The 22,443-nt window shown below is 42.4% G+C and overlaps 1 protein-coding gene and 2 pseudogenes across 2 annotated transcripts in view; 1 reads left to right on the top strand and 2 right to left on the bottom strand.

The window, feature by feature from the left end:
• Positions 1 to 22,443, bottom strand: part of UBP1 (upstream binding protein 1) — a 64,359-nt gene that overhangs the window by 33,815 nt on the left and 8,101 nt on the right. For both annotated transcript variants that reach the window (XM_004471126.4, XM_004471124.4), the window contains exon 3: positions 8,832 to 8,983. In XM_004471126.4, the coding sequence (XP_004471183.1) occupies positions 8,832 to 8,983 (152 nt within the window). The remainder of the gene's footprint in view (positions 1 to 8,831; positions 8,984 to 22,443) is intronic.
• Positions 4,896 to 7,865, bottom strand: LOC131277019 (calcineurin B homologous protein 1 pseudogene; annotated as a pseudogene).
• Positions 6,560 to 6,684, top strand: LOC111767254 (small nucleolar RNA SNORA42/SNORA80 family; annotated as a pseudogene).

The raw sequence follows: 22,443 nt of genomic DNA, 5'->3' as shown, positions 1-22,443 counted from the left end.
TTTTGTATTATTTTCCTGGTCAGCTTAATAGGAAACTTGTGTGCTCAATATAAATCAATCTGTTTCCACAAATAGAGCTCCAGTATTAAAGGATTCTAGATTTTCATCTAAATCATGGTAGGTTTTTTAAAAAAAGGCTCTGTAACACTTGTTGCTTCAAATATTTTCCCTATCATTCAAAAATTTTTTTAAAAGATTTATTTATTTATTTCTCTCCCCACCCCCACCCCAGTTATCTGTTCTCTGTGTCTATTTGCTGCTCTTCTTCTTTATCCACTTTTGCTGTTGTTAGAGGCACGGGAATCCGTGTCTCTTTTTGTTGTGTCATCTTGTTGTGTCAGTTCTCCATGTGGGCGGTGCCATTCCTGGGCAGGCTGTGCCTTCTTTCACGCTGGGCGGCTCTCCGTACGGGGTGCACTCCTTGCATGTGGGGCTCCTCTTCGCAGGGGACACCCCTGCATGGCAGTGCACTCCTTGCGAGCATCAGCACTGTGCATGGGCCAGCTCCACACGGTTAAGGGGGCCTGGGGTTTGAACCGTGGACCTCCCATGTGGTAGACGGATGCTCTAACCACTGGGCCAAGTCCGCCGCCTCATTCAAAATTTTAATGGAAAAAAATTACATGTCCCAGCACTGTTCTTTCTTTAGTTGTATCTGAACTTGCTTACAACTTAGAAATTCCTCTCAAGCAACAATTTTATTCAATGGTAATATCCATTTAGTGAACTACCAGACTTTTACAGGTTTAATTTCTCCTTCTATTCGTCTTCTCTGCCAAATTCTTTTAATAACATCACTTCCTTAAATATTAGTCTAGGGTCTAACTGAAATATAAAGAAAGTTCTGCTATTTATGAAATAGTTAATATAGTCAAAAGGCAATACTCACTGAATTGCTAATTCTATTTTTAGCTTAATCTTTATTCTTCTGAATTTATCTTTCAAGTTTCAATTTGTTGTGGCCGCCCCCCTTTTTTGGCTTAGAAACACAAAACAACTGCCAGGCTAGAAAATGTAACTGTTGTGCATTTAGGTCCCCACCCCAAAAGAGAGACCCAAGTCTAGCTTTCTCAGATGGATCCAGAGCAACCTGGAGGGGAAAATGTGACTGCCCCTAACACTTGGCTAAGTTCAAAGCACTTCCCTTATTTCTAAGGTCCCAATATAGAACTTTAATTGAGCAACAAGAACCAAAGTTAAACAGAAGGAAATATAATATAAAACGTAAACTAAAAGAAAATGTCTTTTCTTTTCTGACACTAGCATTAAAACAGAAATTTTAAATCCTGAGGCCTAAAACATGTTTGCAAAGTAGTAATACTGGTTAAGTAGCACCCTTAGCAGAGGATTCTCCAAGCAGAATTCTACCTCCCAATAAACAGATATTTTGAGACACTAGGAGAAAAGTCTCTCTTCAGCTGAAGGGGACAGCTCCCATTCAGCAGCAGCAACGAGCCTCACATCCTGAGGTGTGGACGCAGCTGGGACAGCCTCAAGCTGAGACGAGGGGCACCTGCTCCAGCCGCCCCAGCCGGGTCCTGCTCCAAGGGAGAGCCAGGCGCATGGGCAGTGCCCTCGTGTGGCTCTGTGTGGGAATGCACACCAAATGCGCTCCACGCGAAAGCCAAGAGGAAGGCTGTTCAGGCACAACCAGGCAAACAGAGATAGTTTTTAAATGCCAGCCAAAGCGACACATAAGCTGACACTCCTCAGTACAACTTGGAAAACTTGTTCCAACGTCTACCAGGCTGACAAAGCTAGCATTTTCGTGTTTTTTTTTTTTCTTTTTTAACAGAGTTACACAATGCTATATATTCTTCAATATCTGCTCCAGAAACAAAAGGTGAGCAATGAGCTTTAAGCAGGGACTACTAGCAGTGACCAAGCCACAAACAATTCAGCCTCAACTACACGTCAGCCCTCCTCTGAAGAATCAGATCTGCAAAAGGTGGCGAGGGGAAACCCACATATGGTGCCTGAACATTCAAAGTAATATAGACAACAGCTTCCCCATCACTGGAAAACTTGTCAGAATCGCTATTCTTAGGCCTCCCCCCAGACCTACTAAATCAGAAACTCTGTGGGGCCCCGCAAACGTGTTTTGACAAGCCCTCTAGGTGCTTCTGATACATGCTCCAAGTTGCAAAACCACTGCTTATGTAAAGCCACAAATACCCAGCCATCAGTACTCTTTCCAACACAAAAGGCCCAGGACCTCCTGTGAACAGCTCTGACAGGATGCCCGGCTACATTTTCGCCCCATTTTTTTTTTTCAGCAGAGTAGCTTTGTGTTCCTACAACATTTTGTGTATATCTCCTTCAGCTCTTCTCCCATTACACCATCCTGTACTTATTATCTCTTCCACGAGCCACCAGCCTCTTACCAGCCCCAGTTCCTAGAACTCGACCAGAACACACATTCCATAACTGCTCTGTGAATGCTGGGCTACCGCCTGCGAGCGGCGCAAGGGAGCTGGCTGGGGTGCTGCAAATGCTGGATATAGGGAGTAGCTTCAAGGGATATATAAACGTGAAAAATACACTGCGCTGTGCACTCTACTGCATATATTTCAATCTGTTTCTAATCTAAGCTTCCCAAATTGGCATGGAGCAATTTAACTGTTCTAAACGCCAGGGTATTTTTTGTTTTATTTTGTTTTATTGATGGATCAAAGAATAGTACTGTAACGGAACAATACGGCACAACCATGGATTAAAACTGCTAAACAGGGAAGCGGCTGTGGCTCAATCAGATGACTCCCGTCTACCAAATGGGAGGCCCTCGGTTCGCGTCCTGGGGCCTCCTTCGGAAGGCAGGCTCGCCCGCACGCTGCGGAGCACCAGAGCACCGCCCGGCCCGCAAAGCGCTGTGGAGAGACACGCGGTCCACAGGTGCCACGGAGAGCTGACTCAGCAAGGTGACACAACAAAAAGAAGGGAGACAGGCGAGAACACAGAGGAGCCCACAGCGAATGGACAGAGAGAGCAGACAGCAAGCAAGCCACAAGGGGGGCAGGGAAAATAAAATAAATAAAATGTACTATTGAAAATTAAAAACACACACACACACATAAAAACTGCTAAACAGCCAAATGGGGGGAAAAACCATAATCTTAGGAACTTTAAATAGGCAAGTCAAGGAGCCTCTGAGGTATCTCTCCAGCAGATCATTCTCAGACAATTCTTCCCTTTTATACAATTCCTAAAGTGCATCACTCGATCCCCAAGTCCGACTGGCGCTTGATAAAGAATTCTTCTCTCACTTATACTAGAGCTGTGCAGCCTGGCCACTCGGCTGCTCCTGCCCCTTCCTGGTCCCTATGCGTGATGTTCCTCAGTAATCCCCTTCCTAAAGAATGTGTGCACACCTTCGATAACCTTCCAAAGCAAGGAAGCAAGGAAGCGAGCAAGCAACGAGCAGAGCAAGTCAGCCGAGGCCAGACATACAAATGGACACACACAGACAGACACCGGGACGGCAGCAGCCTGACTCGACGCCATCCACACCAAGCTGCGGCAGAGATCTTGCCTGGCTCGCTCAGAGGCCTAGCATGCCAACCAGGCCGGGCCCCCAGCGGCAAGCCCCCGTTTCCAAGGGGTCAGCAGGGCTCTACACAAGGAGCTAGGAGGCAGCTGAAGAACAGCACAGCCAACGCTCTGCACCCATGTCAGGAGCCTACTATGTCTTCTAGCATAATCATCTGCCAAGTGTAAAATTCACAGAGAACTTAGTGAAAACTTGAAGACACTGTAGCAGTTTGATATTATTTATGAATTCCAGAAAGAGATATTATGATTGTGAACTGGTCTGTTTCTCTGGGCATGATGATACCCTTTGATTAAGTTCAAATCAAAGGCTTTAGGTTTGCTTGATTAAATCAAGATTAGGCTTTGATTCGGCCACATCATTAGGGCATTCAGGGTTGAGTCCCTGCCCCCTTAGTGGGCTATACGAACAGACGCTCAATCAAGAACACAGAAGACGGCCCTGAGTGGAGAGCTGGCACAGCAAGACGACACAACAAAGAGAGACACAGAGGAGAGAAAGTTAAGAGATGCAGCAGGTCAGGGAGCTGAGGTGGCGCAGATTGAGCACCTCTCTCCCACTCTGGAAGGTTCCAGGATCAGTTCCCGGTGCCACCTAAAGCAAAGACAAGTAAAACCGGAAGATCGTACAGCAAATGGACAGAGAGAGCAGATAATGGGGGTGGGTGGGGGTGAGAGGTAAAATAAATATATAAATCTTTAAAAAAAAAAAAAGAAGAAGAACACAGAAGCAGATATGCAAAAAAAGACAAAGAGAGCGCCATAAACACAGAAAAGGATCCTGCAGATGCGGGAAGAGATGCGAGCCACCTCATCAGATGCGAGCCACCTCATCAGATGCGAGCCAGCACTGCACTAACACGAGTAGCCACGTAGGAATGTATGCTGAGAACTTGCAGCTGGAGAGAACAGAGCAGCCGAGCCCTACACCAACCTGCAGCTGAGATCGGAAGAAGCTGGACCCATGGAGCCTTAAGAGGGAAGAAGGCACCGAAGACTCAACACACAGATATCACCCTGTGGCAACAGACTCAGGGTGAGCAAGGACCTCTTATGGTACCTTGAGTTGGGACTCTTTGGGGCCTGGTAAATGTAAGGTTCTACACCAAATAAATATGCTTTATAAAAACCAGCAGATTTCTTGTACTTACACTGGCACCCCTTTGGCTAATACAGACCCCAAGGACGATCTTTAAACCTCTTCGACTGGGATAATGCAGGCCCCTCCGTAACACTAACCTTTCTATTGGTAAAGTGAAGTGGAAAATATTCCAGTGCACGTCACACTGAGGCATAAACCACGATGCAGAGGAGTGACTAGAGGAGGCTTTACGGGTCGCCCACCTCCTTGTTCGCTGAGAATGTCCCAAGCACATTGCCAGAGCAGCCATTCTGGTAGTGAAGGTGCCCCCAAATGAAGAAACCTCCAGGCATGTGGCTTTTTGTGAAAAGTTAGCACTGGACTAACAAGAGGAGCCATGTAGGAATGTATGCTGAGAATCAGAGGCCAGAGGTAGAATGAGCAGAGCAAGCCACCCGAGAGAGGTGGCCCCACACCTCTAACCAGGCCACCCCCTTCCAAGAGAGCTCCACCCAGCAGCCTCTGAGGACGGAGCAGAGAGCAGGGACCAAGAGGCAGGCGCACTCCTCTGAGGGAAGTGCTCATCACCGAAAAGCTCCTGGAAAGGCCACAGCCCAGAGACCCACTGAAGACCGAAGGTAAGGAAACCTGCCAGACCACTGAACTATCCTGCCAAGTCAGAAATATACTCAACAGGCCAAGCCTGTGACACCAAGCAGAACAGAGAGGGAATCTCAGGCTTAATGTAGAAAGCAGGAGATTGAAAGAGCAAGTGGTTGGTATGCTGGGTGACAGAGAAGGAAGCAAAGGGCACGTAAAAGGGTTGAAGGAAAATGCCGAAGCCTCGTTAGAGGGAAGGAGGGAAGGCAGCACGGCCACATCCTATGCCTGGCCAGTGACAGTGCTTGGCTGGTTCTTGGTGTGATTCCCACTCTCACTTTCTCAGGCTGAATGGGCTGTGACATGCAGAGGCAGAAAAGGATTATGACAGTTATAACCGAGAACCAGTGAATGGATACTGAAGAGAGAGTGGGTATACCATTCTGTAATGCCCTGTTCACACCAAAGGCAGGTTTGTGCTGACAGAACACACCTGGGCTGTCATGCAACAGCAGAAGGATTTGGGGAGAAGGGGGAAAATGGGTGGAAAAGGGGCTGGGGACAGGAGGACCCTCAAGTTGCAGGTCTTACATACTAGAAAGCAAGGACGAGTTTGGTCTCAGTCCTTTAGTGAAGAAATCAGATGCTCATCTTCTGTTCTACGTCTACCTTCTCCAAATCCTTAACAAATTCTGTGAACGCCAGGGCACTGTCCCCATCTGACGGCCTCCTGGATGGCCCTGTCTGCAGTGCTACACAGCCAGCCAGCCGCTCATCTGAGATACTAACTCTAACCACGGTCGCAGCACCTGTAAGAGCTCATCATGGGAGAGCATGTCATCTTTGTCCAGGTCATATGGTTGAAAAGCAAAGCGCAGTCTGCTGCTTCAGCTAGTCCATTTGCATCTGGTCCATGCACATCTTTGCTTTTTTCATTACCCTCAAGGTTCTCATGACTCCACGGCAGTTTACCTGGTCGTCTCCCTCTGGAAAGAAGTCACTGGAAATCTGGTCCCCCAACGAGTTGATGGCAAGTTCTGGAATCCGCTGGAAACCTTCCCGACTGCGAATCCCATTGTCTCCTGTGTCCAGACAAGTGAAATGGCCGTAGAGGCAGGTAATGTGACTGTGGGGAACGCCCGCTTCCTTCTTGATCTCAAGCTCTTCGTCCCATCGCTCTTTGTGAGGGGAGGCCTGAGACCCCTTCCTGAGCAGGAAGCTCCTGCAGGAGCGGCAGCGTCTAACGTGACATCGACTGAGGGAACGTGGGCCCAGGTTGTTCATTAGTTTGCTTTTAATCTGTAAAACGGATTAATAAACCTCTTCTAGGAGGCATGGCTTTGGATTTATGGCAGGCTCAACACCTGGGCCTCCCACAGTGCCCCACGCCAGAGCAAACTGTAGCCCTGAACCACTGACTGGCCTCCTTGCCCATAATGGAAGTGGTCTGCACTGTGTTTCATATTTTAAAAAAAGAAACAAAAACACAGAAAACAACAAACCTCTTCTGGAGTTCTTGTGGGAATGGAGTAAGATTACACATAAAAAGCACTGAGCACAGTGCTTCATGCACAGTATGTATTCAGTAAACGTCAGTCTAACAATTTCACTATGGAAGTTGAATTCCACCTTTCATCAGTAAGAAAAATCTTTATCCTATGTATGCCCCAATTAAAGGAAATTCAGGTAATTTCCTTTTTTGTCATTAGAAATAAAGCTACAATGACAATCCTTGCCCCTACCTTATTTCTTCTGATATTATTATGTCTCAAACAGATTACCACATGAAGTCTTGAGGTTCTTTCAAATATGAAACTTAAGTCTCGAATACCTAAATGTCTACTGGTCTTTGTCCCTAGTTCCTGGGAAAGTAACGCTGAATCTTTGCAATTTCCTGAGAGTGAAGTGTCTTCTGTTCCTCCACCTGAGGGGACATGGTGGGGACAGCCACATTTGCAGTCTGTGAGTGGGGCTGGCCCCACTAGAAAGACCAACCATATGATTACGGGATTGGGGCTTTACCCACATGGTGCCAGTTTTCCTCCACACCCTCTGGGAGGGAAAGGGGGCTGCACACTGCAGCCAAGGGGCACTGATTCCATCAATTATGCCTACATAATTAGAACCCATATAAACTTGGGACCCTCAAACCCCAGAGCTTCCACAATTAAAAAGACACATCTCTGTCTTGTCTGTACCAAGAGGGTGAAGACTCTTGACTCCACATCCACATGGAGAGGACACAGAAACTTGCATTTGATTTTGTCCCAGATCTCACCCCGTGCATCCCTTCCTTTGGCTTCCTTTCATTTTTATCTTTGTACTATACTAAAATTATAATTGTATGTATAGCACTTTCATGAGTTCTGTGATTCATTTTAGTGAATAACCAAGCGTAAGGGGGTGGAGGGTACCCGTGAATTTGTAGCCTTTAGGTCAGAGCGCAGGACCCCTGACCTTTTAACTGGTGTCTGAAAAACACTCTGGTAGAGTACTATGGAGTCTGGCATAACTCCAGACAGGTTACAGTCAGAATTGAATTGGACTGAGTTATGTGCAGTTGGTGTCAGAAGCTGTAGTAAAAGATGTAGAAACCTTTGGTAGCCCTTACACCTACACGAATACTAAACTGGCATTAAAAAACAAAGAAAGGGTATTGCCACAGGTGCAACAGATAGTAGAGGAATCTGAAGTAAAACCTCATGAATTCTAAACTTATATATTAAATGATCAGTTAGAAAGATATTCATCCACATTTTAGATTACTCTTGAGTAAATAGTCTAAAACCTATGCTCTTTCCAAAAATGTTCAAGAAACTAAAGGTTCTCTTTAATGACAGAAAAATAACCACAATATAATCCTAGCTGAGTAGATGTACAATTTCAGTTTTATTTAAAGAAAACAATATTTACATATATACACACAAGGAAATATACCAAATGTTAACTGCAGTCACCCCGGTGGAATGCAACTGCAGTCAATTTTCAGCTTTAATTCTTCATATATTTCCCAATTTTTCTACAATGAGTATGCACTATTCTTATAACAAAAATGCCCAAAATATTTTAAAAGAATGCAGCATCTTTATAGATATATAGATATCCTACAAATTAATTCCCTATATCTCAAAGTACGTTTACTTTGGTAAGTCACATTGGCCTCTGCCCAAACTGCTAAGAGAATCTCAAAATTTTTTTCTTACACTCTGCAATGGTAAATTCTAATTCCAACACGTCTATTTTCCATCCTGGAGAGCAGGTTCCTTGCTGGCTGGGTTTCTGGTTCCATCTGAAGTTCCATATTGAAACCACTCTTCCTAAAGATAACTGACATCCTTTCCTACCTGCTCTCCCTTCAAATTTTGTCTAAAAAAACCCTGTAATAAATCTTGCGCCACAGACCCTCCTAAGGCAAATTAGATTCCACAAACTATTATTATGTTGGCTCTCAGTGAAGTACCTATTAATTTTTAAAGTTGTAAAATTTTTGAGAAAATGAATCTAATTTTCAATTATTGTCTGTAACCTAAGCTGGAAAGCCAAAATATTTCCTTTGAGATGCTGTGAATCACTCCATGTCACGAGATGCCGTGGGCATACCAACCTTGGTTCAAGTAAGTGAGTGTTTCATCGTGCAGTTTCACGGCTGGCGATGTTGCGGCACACATCACGTACTGAAAGGGTGGGTGTTCAGTGTCACCATCCAATGGAAGGTTGGAATCTTCCTGCTTGAAAATGGGCAATGCCAACACATCGCTGAAAAGCAAAAACATCCACGCTGACCTTACTTTAGGCTTTAAAATATTTAAAAGCATATAAAAACATTTCTGGGTCGTTTCTTTACAATTTTAAGATCCGAGCGCCCACCCCAATCAAGATGGCCAAATGAGACGCGTCAGGACCTAACCCTACACAGCTCTGAACACCAGCAATTACTGGCAGAAACACCTTTCTCGTAAATCCAGGAAACTGCTAAAGGATTGAGGTAACGGGGTGAGAGCCAAATCAAGAAAAAGGCTACTGCAAAGTAACAGGGGACATAAATGTCAACTGAAAGAAAACTAGAGGATAAGCTAGGGACTGTATAACATAGTGACCTTGGTGGTGGGTGAAGATTGCGGTTAATAGTACAAATATGTGTCACTATTACAAGGTGTTAAGAATATGGTGATACATTGGAAAAATACAACTAATGTAACTTGTGGACTGTAGGTCAGAGTAATATCATACCATTCTTGCATCAAAAGCAGAAAAGGTACTATTATTACTGCTAAGGGCCAACAATAGGGGTAGAAAAGGGGTGTGAGATTTTTCCTTTTGGAGTAATGAAAACATCCTAAAATTGACTAAGGTGAGGACAGCACAACTCTGTGATGTACAAGGCATGGCACCATGTAACACAGTGAGCCCTGGTGGTGGATGGTGGACTGTGGGTCCCAGTGCAAGTATGAGAATGTTCTCTCGTGAGCTATAACAAATGCACAGTACTAATACATGGAGTTAATAATAGGGTGGTTTATGGAAAAGATATATGAAACTCAATCTGTGGACTATAGTTAGCAGTAATATTTTGATGATGTTCTTTTCATCATTTGTAACAAATGTTCCACAACAACGCAAGGAGTTGGTGGTGGGGTGATGGAAGAAAATCCTGTATTTTACGCCTGATTGTTTGGTAAACTCAGAACTCTCTAAAAAATAAAAAATAAAAATTTTAAAGTAGTACGACGTCCCGGTGCTCTGACCGCCCCCTTCCCACCCCTCAGCAGCTCAGCGCAGAGCCAGCCCACGCTCCCAGTAGTCAGGAGGGGAGAGTGGCCCTGGGTGTACACTGGGAGCACGCACGTCTGGCTCAGTGTCTGCTGGCCTGAGGGACGCGCCACCCCGGCACTTGCCCCTGCGCAGAAGGCAGCTCGTGGACTCCTACAGCCCGGGAGAGTCAGGTCATGCTGCCTGGGGCAAGGGCTTGCTGGCTAGAGAACATACCATGAGGAAACGCTTTCCCAGGGAGGAGGGGCATTTGAAACTGTGTTAATGGGAGAATTCCCCAGGCCACCTGCACGTGCACAGCCTAGAAGCCCGGGTAGGGGATCAGGAAGGCCCCTGAGCTTTGGCCTTGGGCTATTCTCTGAACTCACTGTATGGAGGAGGCCTAAAGGAGAGGCTTTGCAGTGTAAGTTTGCAGTCTATCTGGAAAACTAGGAAAGGTTTTTTTTGGTGGAGGGAGCAGGGAGATGTAGCTCCTGGCAATCTAGGAAAGTTCTGCCATAACAATAGCTGGACACAAGCTTAAGGAACTGATGCCTCAGAGTTTAAATTCCAGTGACAGGACATTAAAATATCAAAATATCAAAATGTCTAGGTTTCAATAAAAGAATACAAACACAAAGAAATAGAACGTAATGGCTCAGGAAAAGGACAAGATTTAAAGCATTAGAAACTGTCAGGGAGGAGGATGTGGCTCAAGCAGCTGGGCACCCGCCTACCACACAGGAGGTCCCAGGTTTGGTTCCCAGTGCCTGCTTAAGACAGGCAAGACGCCAAGCTGGCATGGCACACTAGTGCGGTGAGCTGACACAGCAAGACGATACTACAAAGCAACACAATGAGGAAACACAATGAGAGATACAACAAGCAGGGAACAGAGGTAGCTCAAGCCAATGGGCTCCTTCCTCCCCCAGGAGAGGTCCCGGGTTCCGTTCCAGGTGCCTCCTAAAAAGATGAGCACACAGTGAATGGACACAGAGAGCAGACAGCAAGTACAAACAACTGGGGGAGGGGGGAGGAGAGAAATCAATCAATCAATCTTTAAAAAAAGAAACCATCAGTAAGGAGGACGCCATCTGGGACATAATCAGACCAAGACTTTAACAAATGGTCTTAAATATACACAAAGAGTTAAAGGAAAATATGGGCAAAGAACTAAAGGAAATGAGGAAACAATAGATGAACACATGGGTAAATATAAATGCCAGTACTAATGTATTTTTGGTTTATAACTTCTCACAGGATCTAAAAGGCAAATGCATAAAATGCAATGATAAATCAGTGGGTTTGGACTCATAATGCATAAACACGTAATTGTGACAAGAACTGCATAAGGTTGGAGGGGCAGGAGGTATAGCAACATAGTGTGAAGTTAAGCTGGTATCAAAGTAAACTATTGTTATAGATTTAGAACATTAAGTGTAATGTTAAACGTAAGGCCCATGGTAACTAAAAAGAAAATATCAGAGAACACACAAGCTCACAGAGTCAGATAAGAGTACAGATCGCAGGATCGGGCAGCAGGGGGAAAAAGGAGTTAATGCACAATGGCTGTAGGGTTTCTACTTGGGAAATGGGAAAGCTTTTGGTAATGGAAGGTAGTGATGGTCGCACAATATTGTGAAAGTGATTAATCCCACTGAATGGTATGTTTGGGAATCACACAATTAAACAAAAATAGCAACTAAAGAGACAATGACAATTAAATGCAGTAAGTGATCCTAGATGGGATTGAACAAGGGAGGAGAAAAGGCTCAAAGGGATGTTACTGGTACATCCGAAAAAATTAGAATAAAGACCAAGTTTTATATCAATGTTAAGTTTCTTGACCTTGATAACTGCACTTAATGTAGCTACATAACAAAATATCCTTGCTCGTAGAAAATGCACATGGCAGTATTAAGTATTCAAGGAGCAAGATGTATAAAAGCTACACTCAAGCGTTCAGAAAATGGATTGATAATTAATGGATGGAGGGAGGGAGGGGCAGGCAGGCAAATGTGGCAAAGTGTTAAAATCAGTGGATCTGGGTATCTGGAGGGGGTAGGGGGATGTTGGAATTCTGTACACATAAAAATAAATTTTTTAACTGTCCTGTAAGTTTGAAAGTATTTCAAAATAAAAGAAATTTAAGATAAACAATAAAATATAGAATAAAAAGTATTAAAGCTTATCTGGATCACCCAAAAAATAATAATCCACACCTCTAATTGGGGCGGGGGGGGGGGGATCCTATGATTAGGCAGATAAAATCAGAGTAGCAGAGTTAATAATGTCCATGCTGCTGATTAAGTAACAGATCAGGCTGACAACATACAGTCCTTTAAAAAGAGTTACTTCAAATTCTACCATATTTCCATTAAAACGATTAAGGCATTTGTTCATAGCTACCTGTTTTGAAAGGCAAAAACTATTATTTTTGCCAATGGCAGGTCACATTTGGCACCAAGGATTCACAAAGAAGCATGTGATGAAAACGGCACTTTGCAAAAAATTCCCTGTTAGGCCAGGCAAGTACTAAGAGCATAAAGCTTCATGCTTAGTCTAAAACAAAGGCTGCTTCTCAGAAGCAAACAGAATCAACAGAAACTGCTGCTATTCTCCCCCCAAGATGACTTGGGGCATTAACTGGGGGGATGGAGGAAGGCCACTGGGGCACTGTCTATATTCTCTCTTCATCTATGTTCCCTGCTAATCTCCAGGCTCTGCTGGCCCATGTAATCTTTGGGTGCATGGGTGTGCTTGGTGTGGTTTCTTTGTTGTTTCTAACAGCTTAATTGAGACATAATTCACATACCCTCAAATTCACCCTTTCCAAGTGTACAATTTAGTGGCTTTTAATAAACTGAGAGTTGTGCAACCATCACCACTTTCTAATTCCAGGGCATTTTCATCACCCCAAAAGAAACCCCAGTCCTGTTAGCAGTCACACCTATCACCCCTTCCCTCCACAGCCCCTGGCATCTAACGGTCTACTTCTCTGTCTCTAAGCATTAGCTTATCCTTGACAATTAATGTAAATGGAATCATAATATATGTAGCCTTTTCTAACTGGCTTCTTCACTTAGCATGCATAACATTGTCAAAGTTCATACGTGCTGCAGCAGGTATTAGTATTTCATCTCTTTTGCGTATCGAATAATCCTCCGCTGTATGGATATATCACATTCTGTTCATCCATTTGTCTGTCAGTTGGTGGACATTGGGGATACTTCCACTTTTGGGCTATTAAGAATCATTAATGATGCCATGAATATTTGTGTACAAGTTTTTCTGTGGGCATATTTTTTCAGTTCTCCTAGATATAATATTTCTAAGAGTGAAAAGGCTAGGTCATATGGAACTCTTTTTTTTACAGATTGTCAGACAGTTTTCCAAAGCTGTTGCACTATTCTATATTCCCACCATTAGTGTATATGGGGGTGTTTGTGTTTGAGATAATTCACTGAACTGTACACTTATATCTTAATTACTTTTCTGGGTTCATTCTTCAATTTTTCAAAAAATAATGAAATATCCAAATAAATAACTACTATATCAACACCAGTATCAGAAACTTATCTTATTTGCCTATTTTTCCTTTTTTTCCTACAAGCTGTTGACTAACTCATGTATTTGACTACCTGCTTCTAATTAAGTCCAATTTTAAAGCAAAATATGGAAATAAATGAACTGCGAGGGAAACCCTGGAAGAGAACATTATACCTACTGCATTTTCTCTACCATACACCTATTTTTTTTAAAGCTCTGGATTTATTATTCAAAGGGACTAAATAAAGAGACTATATTTTCCTTCTTTATTAGTACCTAGGAGATATCAAAACACTCCCCAGCATACAAGTATAACCAGGGACCACACAGCCAAAAACAGTCCCAGCCCTCCTGCTCTCAGCACGGTACCCTAGGGGTTTTGTTGCACAGAGTTCCAGCTTTGGAGCAGATGTAAAAACCTTCAGGAGACTTTAAATGGTACTTTAAGACTTAAGACAGCTCTCTATGAAAAAGTCGTAACAGCATAAAAATGGCTTTAGGATAGATAAAATACATATATTCTTACATCATATATATGTACACACGTAAAGTCCTCTCAGTGACAAAGAAAACAATAATGACCTATGACTCGAAACATTAATTAACACGGAGAGAAATTTTAAGATCTTAATGTCAACTGCGTGGACTGATCATTAGATACAAATCCTCAAAATAAGACAGAGGACAGCATAAGAATGGCTATTTATAGATAGTCACATATGGAAAATAAAATTTTATATGCTTCATACCCTAGAAGGTAATAACCATTTTAGAATATAGCCTTAATAATCCATAAAGGAAATACTATGCTCATGGTTGGTCTAAAAGTCTCTTGAACAAGCTTAACATACAAACACATGAAATATCATTTGCTAATAAAGTCCCAATTAATTTTTTACTTAATTAGGAAGAAAATACATTCCAATTAACACATAGCCAGAGTGATCCTTTTCCAACAGAAGTCAGATCACTTCTTTCCTCTTCTGATCAGAGACCTTGCACAGTCCCCGAAGGCCCTACCAGATCTGCTCTAACCCCTCTCCTCCTACTTTCCTCAGTCCCTCGTCTTGGTCACACCAGCCTCCTCCTACACTCCACCTCTGGCCCTTCCACTGGCTCTCCTCTCTGTCTCTAAAAGTTTACTCAGCTGCTAGGTGCCCCAATGGCACATTTCATCCAAACGCCACCTTCACAGTGAGGACTGACAACTGCAGTCCTCCCTCCCACACTCCCAGTTCCTCTCGCCCTGCTCTATACAGCCACATCTCCTATCATTTTCTGATATTCTACATGACTTATTAGGTTTGTCTAGCCTATAAGTATATAACCATCCCCAAAATTTCATTTGGGAGCACTGACTTGTGACCACAGCAGCTAACACAGAGAAGACACTCAGTCATCTGTTGAATCAATGAACTAATTATAGCCTTGATAGCCATCAATTATTATAAAAATGGAAAACTGTGTCTCCAGACAATTTAATATGATCATTTCTACTAGGATGAACCATATGAAAATTCTGGTATTAGATCATTTTTGTAATCCCACAAATGGAAATAGATTTCTAAAAATGAATTAAAGTAGGATATTTCTGAATTTAAAAAAGCTTACAAGGAAGCTACAACAATCCTGATCCTGCAATACATCAAATTTCTGGCCTCATGGCCTCACTGAGCCTCAGCAGAGTTGCAACACCTATTCTCCAATTCACTGGACTCACCCAGGGCAACTAACAAGGTAAGGAAGGACAACCACCTCACCAAGGAACCAAGAGAGTCTACAACCTCAAGCAAGAGAGTCCCATCCATCAGCCATATGGGATCAAAGCCCCCTCTCAATTAGAAGTGGAGTGGGCATCGCCATCCCAGAGTCCTCAGGACTAGGGAATAAAATATGGACTAGAATGAATTTATGGGTATTCTACTATAGACTTATTGTGATTCTAGCAATGGAAGAAAGTGTATCATTGATGTAGAGACAGTGATGTAGAGACTGGAGTTGCTGAAGGCAGCAAGAAGGAAAAGAGGTGTAATATGGGGACATTTTCAGGGCTTGGAATTGTTCTGAATGACATAGCAAAGACTGGCACTGGACATTATACATCCTCCCAAAACCTACAGAATGGAGTGGGAGAGAGTGTAAATCCATGCCTTATGGAAATGCTCCAAAATGTGCTCATCAATTGCAATGAATGTACCACACTAATGAAAGAAGCCGTTAATGTGGGAAAAGTGGAGGTGTAGGGAGTGTGGCATATGGGAATCCCCTATATATTTTTTATGTAACATTTTATGTAATCTATGTATCTTTCAAAAATAAATAAAAAATATATTTTAAAAATTTCCTGGCCTCAAAATATGAAAACCAAAAGGTATATTTTAAAAGGCAAAACTGAAAGATCTACACAGTAGCAAATTTTAATACAGGGGATAAAATTAAGCTTCCAAAATGAAAATGCTATAGAAGACCTGAAAACCACACGCTGAACCTGGCAATACAGAAGACGATTTTTCCTAAAGTACTGTATACATGTAATAGGGACAAATGACCATGAAAAAGGCCATAAAGGAAATCAACAAGTAGCCAAAATTCCCCTCCATACAAACCAAAATACAATAAATTAAAAATCAACCCTGGGAAGCAGACTTGGCCCAATGGATAGGGCATCCACCCACCACATGGGAGGTCCGCGGTTCAAACCCGGGGCCTCCTTGACCCATGTGGAGCTGGCCCATGCGCAGTGCTGATGCACGCAAGAAGTGCCATGTCATGTAGTGGTGTCCCCCATGTAGGGGAGTCCACATGCAAGGAGTGTGCCCCCACAAGGAGAGCCACCCTGTGTGAAAGAAGCACAGCCTGCCCAGGAGAGGCGCTGCACACAGAGGGATAGCTGATGCAGCAAGATGATGCAACAAAGAGAGAAACAGATTCCCAGTGCCGCTGATGAGAATACAAGTGGACACAGAAGAACACACGTGAATGGACACAGACAACAGGAGGGTTGGGGGTGAAGGGGAGAGAAATTAAATTTTTAAAAAATCAACCCTAAGATCAGGACTAAGGCAAGGATATCCCCTCTTACCACTCCTATTCCACATCGTACTGCAAAAATCCTAGCCAAGGCAATCAAATAAGGAAATAAAGAGTATGCAGACTGGGAAGGAAGAAATAAAGCCCTGGGAGGGAACAGATTAATGACTGCCAGCAATTAAGGAAGGGTTGGGGAGGGAGGGAAACCGGTGTGGCTATAAAAGGGCAACATAAGGAGGAATCCTTGTGGTAATGGAAACCCTGCACCTTGACTGCATAAACGTCCGTATCCTGGTTGTGATACTGAAGTACGGTTATGCAAGATGTTACCATTGGGGCAATGGGGTAAAGAGTACAAGGGATCTCTGTTTTATATCTTACAACTGCATATGAATCTAAATCTATCATCTCAAAATGAAAGACTAATATTTTTTAAAATGGTCAGGAACAGGAATATAATTAATGCCACCAAATAGTTCATGCTTGAGTGGTTGAGATGGGAAAATTGTACATGTGTCTCCAGCATTTAAAAAAAAAAAAGGCAAAATAGTAGCAATTCAAATGTCCACCAACTAGTGAATGAACCATAAAATATTTCCAGCAATAAAAGGAAACAAATTATTACAGATACATGTTACAAGATGGATGAACCTCAAAATATTACGCTGTGTGAAAGAAGCCAGATGCAAAAGACATTGTATATTTCCATTTACATGAAATGTCTAGAGAAGGCAAATCTACAGAGACAGAAAGCATATTAGTGGTTGTCTGGCTTGGGGTAGGAATGGAGACAGGCTAAATATGGGCACAAGAGATCTTTTTGGGATGTGAGAAATGTTCTAAAACTGGATTGTGGTGATTATGCACAACTCTATAAATTTACCCAAAAAAGTCATTAAATTGTACACTTAAAAAGGGTAAATGTTATGGCATGTCAATTATACCACCATAAAGCTGTTCTTAAAGGAAAAAAGAAAAAGAGCAATTAAAAAGACAATGATAATAAACGCAATCCATGATCTTGGTCTGGGGCTAATAATGGAGAAGGAGAAGAAAAGGACAAAAAGGACATATTGGGACATATAATAAGTGTTCAAGGAGCAAGATGTATGCAACCTCCTGGCAAATGTTTAGAAAATAGATAGCCAGATAGCTAAAGACAGACAGATGGAGCGATAGATGGACAGATAGATGGAGAGATAGAATGATATGGCAAATGAGGCAAAACGTTAAGTTGGGGCCTGGTATCTGGGTGGGAGTATGTTGGAGCAGTCTGTATAAAATTTTATTATTTTTCCAACTGTCCTGTAAATTTGAAATTATTTCAAAATAAAAGTTAAAAATACAAGTGGGTAATTATAAAATTTTAAAAAGCCAATTGCTTTCCTACATACCAGCAACGAACAATTGGAATTTTAAATTAAAAGCGCAACAGCATCTACATTTTGCATCAAAAAACAAAATACTTAGGAATAATCAAAACAGATAATTTGAAAGAAATCAAAGAAGATGAAACAAATGAGAATATTCCATGTTCACAGAGAGGAAGACTTGATACTGTTAAGAAGACACTTCTTCCCAACCTGATCTACAGATTCAATGCAATTCTAATCAAAATCCCAGCAAGTTATTTTGTAGCAATTGAAAAACCAATTCTAAAGTTGATATGGAAAAACAAAAGACATAGAACAGCCAAGACAAGCAACAAATTCATAGGACTTACAGTACCCTACTACACTGCTGCAGTAATCGAGACAGAGTTCTATTGGTGAACGACTAGACAAACCAGTGGAAGAGAACAGAGAGCCAGAAATACACTAATACAGTCAAGTGATCTTTGACAAAAGAGCAAAGGCAATTCAACGGAGAAAGGGGACTATTCAAGAAATAGTGCTGGAACAACTGGAAAGCCACATGAAAAAATTAATCTAGACAAAGACCTTACACCTTTCACAAAAATTAAACCAAAATGGATCAGAGACCAAAATGTAAAATGTGAAACAATAATACTTCTAGAAGACAACAAAGGAGAAAATCTAGGTGACCTTGGGTTTGATGGCGACTTCTTCCATACAACTCCAAAGGACTGACTCCTGACAGAAAAAATGGCAAACTGGACTTCATTAAAACTGAAACTTCTGCTTTGGGAAAGACACAGTTAAGAAAAAAGACAAGTCACAGACTGGGAGAAAATATTTACAAAGCACATATCTGACAAAGATTTGTATCCAAAACGTACAACGAACTCTTCAAACAACAAGAAAACAAACAACCCAATTTTTTAAAATGAGCCGAAGATCTGAACAGACACCTTACCAAATATATACAAATGGAAAATAAGCATAAGAAAAGAGCTTAACATCATATGGTATTATGAAATTGCAAACTAAGACAACAATGAGATACCACCTGTTCCTTGGTATCTACCCTGAGTTGTAAATTTAAATCCACGCAAAAATCTGCACACAAATACTTATGTTTTATTTCATAATTGCTAAAAACTGGAAGCAACCAAGACATCCTTCAATAGGTGAATGGATAAACAAAATGTACCAAGACACCATACAATGGGATATAATTTAGCTGAAAAAGAGATGAGCTAGCAAGCCATGAAAAGGCATGGAGGAAACTTAAATGCATATTGCTAAGTGAAAAAAGCCAGTCTGAAAAGGCTACATATTGTATGATTCCAACTATATGACATTCTGAAAAAGGCAACACTATAGATACAATAAAACATTTAGTTCAGGGCTTGGAGTTGTCCTGAAAGATACTGCAGGGAGAGACGTAGGACATTATATATCCTGCCATAACCCACTGAATGGACTGGGAGAGATGTAAACGACAATGTAAACTATAATCCATGCTGTGCAGCAGGCTCCAAAATGTACTCATCAAATGCAATGAAATGTGCCACACTGATGAAAGAAGTTGATGTGGGAAAAGTGGGGAGAGGGTGAGTGGGGTATATGGGAACCTCCTATATTTTCCAAGTAACATTTTGTGTAATCTATGTATCTTTTAAAAATAAATTTAAAATATATTAAAACAAAGACAGAAATAAAAAAGTTTAATGTTGCCAGTGATCAGGGGAAAGGAAGATGGGATGACTAGATGGAGCACAAGATTTTTGGGGCAATGAAATGATTCTGTGTGATATTGTAATACCTAACATTATGTATCTGTCAAAACACAGCTGAACAACACAAGGAGTGAACCTTAATGTATGAACTTATGTTAATAATAATGTATCAAAATTGGTTCATCAATTGTAACAAATGTGCCACATAAATACAAGATGTTAATAATAGGGGAAACTGTGTCAGCAGAGAGTAGATATATGGGAAGTACCTGTATTTTCTGTTCAATTTTTTTATAAACCTAAAACTGGTAAAAAAATAAAGTTATAGGGGAAGTGGATATGGCTCAAGCAACTGAGCTCCTGCCTACCACATGGGAGGTACTGGGTTTTGTTCCTAGTACCTCCTGGAGAAGATAAGCAAGATGGCAAGCTGGTGCAGTGAGTCAACGCAGTAAGATGACACAAGAAACACAATGAGACAAAAAAAGCAGGTAGCAAAGGTGGCTCAAGCCTCCTCTCCCACATGGGAGGTCCCAGGTTCAGTTCCCTGTACCTCCTAAAGAGAAGACAAAGCAGACAGCAAGCACAAATAACGAGGGTGGGCAACAAATAAATAAAATAAACCTAAAAATAGTTACAATTTTTTTAAAAAAATCAAGGACAATTGACCAGTGACAAAAATCAATGACAATTTGTAAAAGGACACACAAAAACTCAGCAATATTAACTGCCTATAGTGAAGACAACTGAATGGCAGGGGATCGAGGGTGGGGGAGAACCAGTTCAAGGGAGAGAACTTATATACCCTTTTCATATACCCTTTACATTAACTAGTCAAAAAAAAAGTTAAACATGAATTTTTTTAATGACAAAAAGATAGCTAATACACATTTGGAAGCTAAATGAAAATTCTAACAGATGCAAGAGAAAAGGGAGAAAAGCAGGATGGAAATATTACTGAGAGAACTGAACAAAGATTCAGAAATGACAGGATAAGTAATTCAGACCTATCTCTACCCTCCCCCTCTCCACCCTCCCTGAGAACAAGCCAAAAGAAACAGCAAAAAAAAGCTGCAATAGGGAAGCAGATGTGGCTCAAACAATTAGGCTCCCATCTACCATACGGGAGATCCAGGGTTTGACACCCAGGGCCTCCTGGTGAAGGCAAGCTGGCCACATGGCAAGCTGGTCTGAGTGGAGAGGTGGCCCACGCAGTGTGCTGTCCCCCACAGGAGTGCTGTCCCGCACAGCAATGCTGGCCCACACGGAAAGCTGGCACAGCAAGATGACACAACAAAAAGAGACACAGAGGAGAGACAATAAGAGACACAGCAGACCAGGTTGCTGAGGTGGCGCAAGAGAATGAGTGCTTCTTTCCCACTCCGAAAGGTCCCAGGATCAGTTCCTGGAGCCACCTAATGAGAATACAAGAAGACACAGAAGAACACACAGTGAATGGACACAGAGAACAGAGAGTGGGAGGGAGGGTAGAAATGAGTAAATAAATCTTTTTTTAAAAAAACCTGCAATATACATACATATATATTTTTAAAGACTTATTTTATTTATCTCCCCCGCTCTTGCCGCCTGTGCTTGCTGTCTGCTCTCTGTGTCCATTCATTGCACGTTACTCTGTATCTGCTTGTCTTCCCTTCTCAGCTTCTCTTTAGGAGGCACTGGGACCCAATCCCAGGACCTTCTGACATGGGAGAGAAGCATTCAATCGCTTGAGCCACCTCAGCTCCTGGTTTTGCTGTGTCTGTCATTGTCTTTCCTCTGTGTCTCTTTTTTGTTGCATCATCTTGTTGCGTGAGCTCTCCATGCTGGCCAGCTCGCCTTCACCAGGCCCCAGAAACCGAACCCAAGACCTCTCATATGGTAAATGGGAGCCACACTCACTTCCTCACATATATTCTTTTTTTTTTTTAAAGATTTATTTATTTATTTATTTAATTCCCCCCCCCCCTCCCCTGGTTGTCTGTTCTTGGTGTCTATTTGCTGCGTCTTGTTTCTTTGTCCACTTCTGTTGTCGTCAGCAGCACGGGAAGTGTGGGCGGCGCCATTCCTGGGCAGGCTGCTCTTTCTTTTCACGCTGGGCGGCTTTCCTCACCGGCGCACTCCTTGCGCGTGGGGCTTCCCCACGCGGGGGACACCCTTGCGTGGCACGGCACTCCTTGCGCGCATCAGCGCTGCGCATGGCCAGCTCCACACGGGTCAAGGAGGCCCAGGGTTTGAACCGCGGACCTCCCATGTGGTAGACGGACGCCCTAACCACTGGGCCAAAGTCCGTTTCCCCCATATATTCTTAAAAGTACTAAAGTACTAACCAAATAGTAAGGAAATTTGAGGCCAAAATCTAAGAAAAAAGCAGTAACTCAGAGCTAACTCAGGGAAGCCAATGTGGCTCAGTGGTTGAGCGCTGGCTTCCCACACATAAGGGGTCTCCAGTCAATCCCCAGGCCCCGGTAGCTAATACATACATACATACATACATAGAGACAGAGAGAGAGAGACAAAGTTGACCATGTAGGGGACTTTCTGATGATGGACTGAAAATTCCAGAGAGCAAAGTGGAAGAATCTTAAGTAGTAGTAAACAGCAGTGATTACCAAAAAGTGTACAGAAAAGAGGAGGTACAGAGCCTTGTGTAGATCAGAATACAGGAAGAGGAGGCCATGAAAATCTAGAGATTCCTATAGTGTCTGATAAACAAGTATCAAGAACATTAAAGGATCAGTCTAATATACCCTTTAAAAAAAGAAAAAAAAGGGAAAAAAAAGTCTATCTCTAGTATGTCTAGAGATTG

This window comes from Dasypus novemcinctus, chromosome 31 (assembly GCF_030445035.2).
Source record: "Dasypus novemcinctus isolate mDasNov1 chromosome 31, mDasNov1.1.hap2, whole genome shotgun sequence".
Lineage (NCBI taxonomy): Eukaryota > Metazoa > Chordata > Mammalia > Cingulata > Dasypodidae > Dasypus > Dasypus novemcinctus.
The sequence above is the reverse complement of the archived record's forward strand: the minus strand, read 5'-3'. Positions and strand labels throughout refer to the sequence as shown.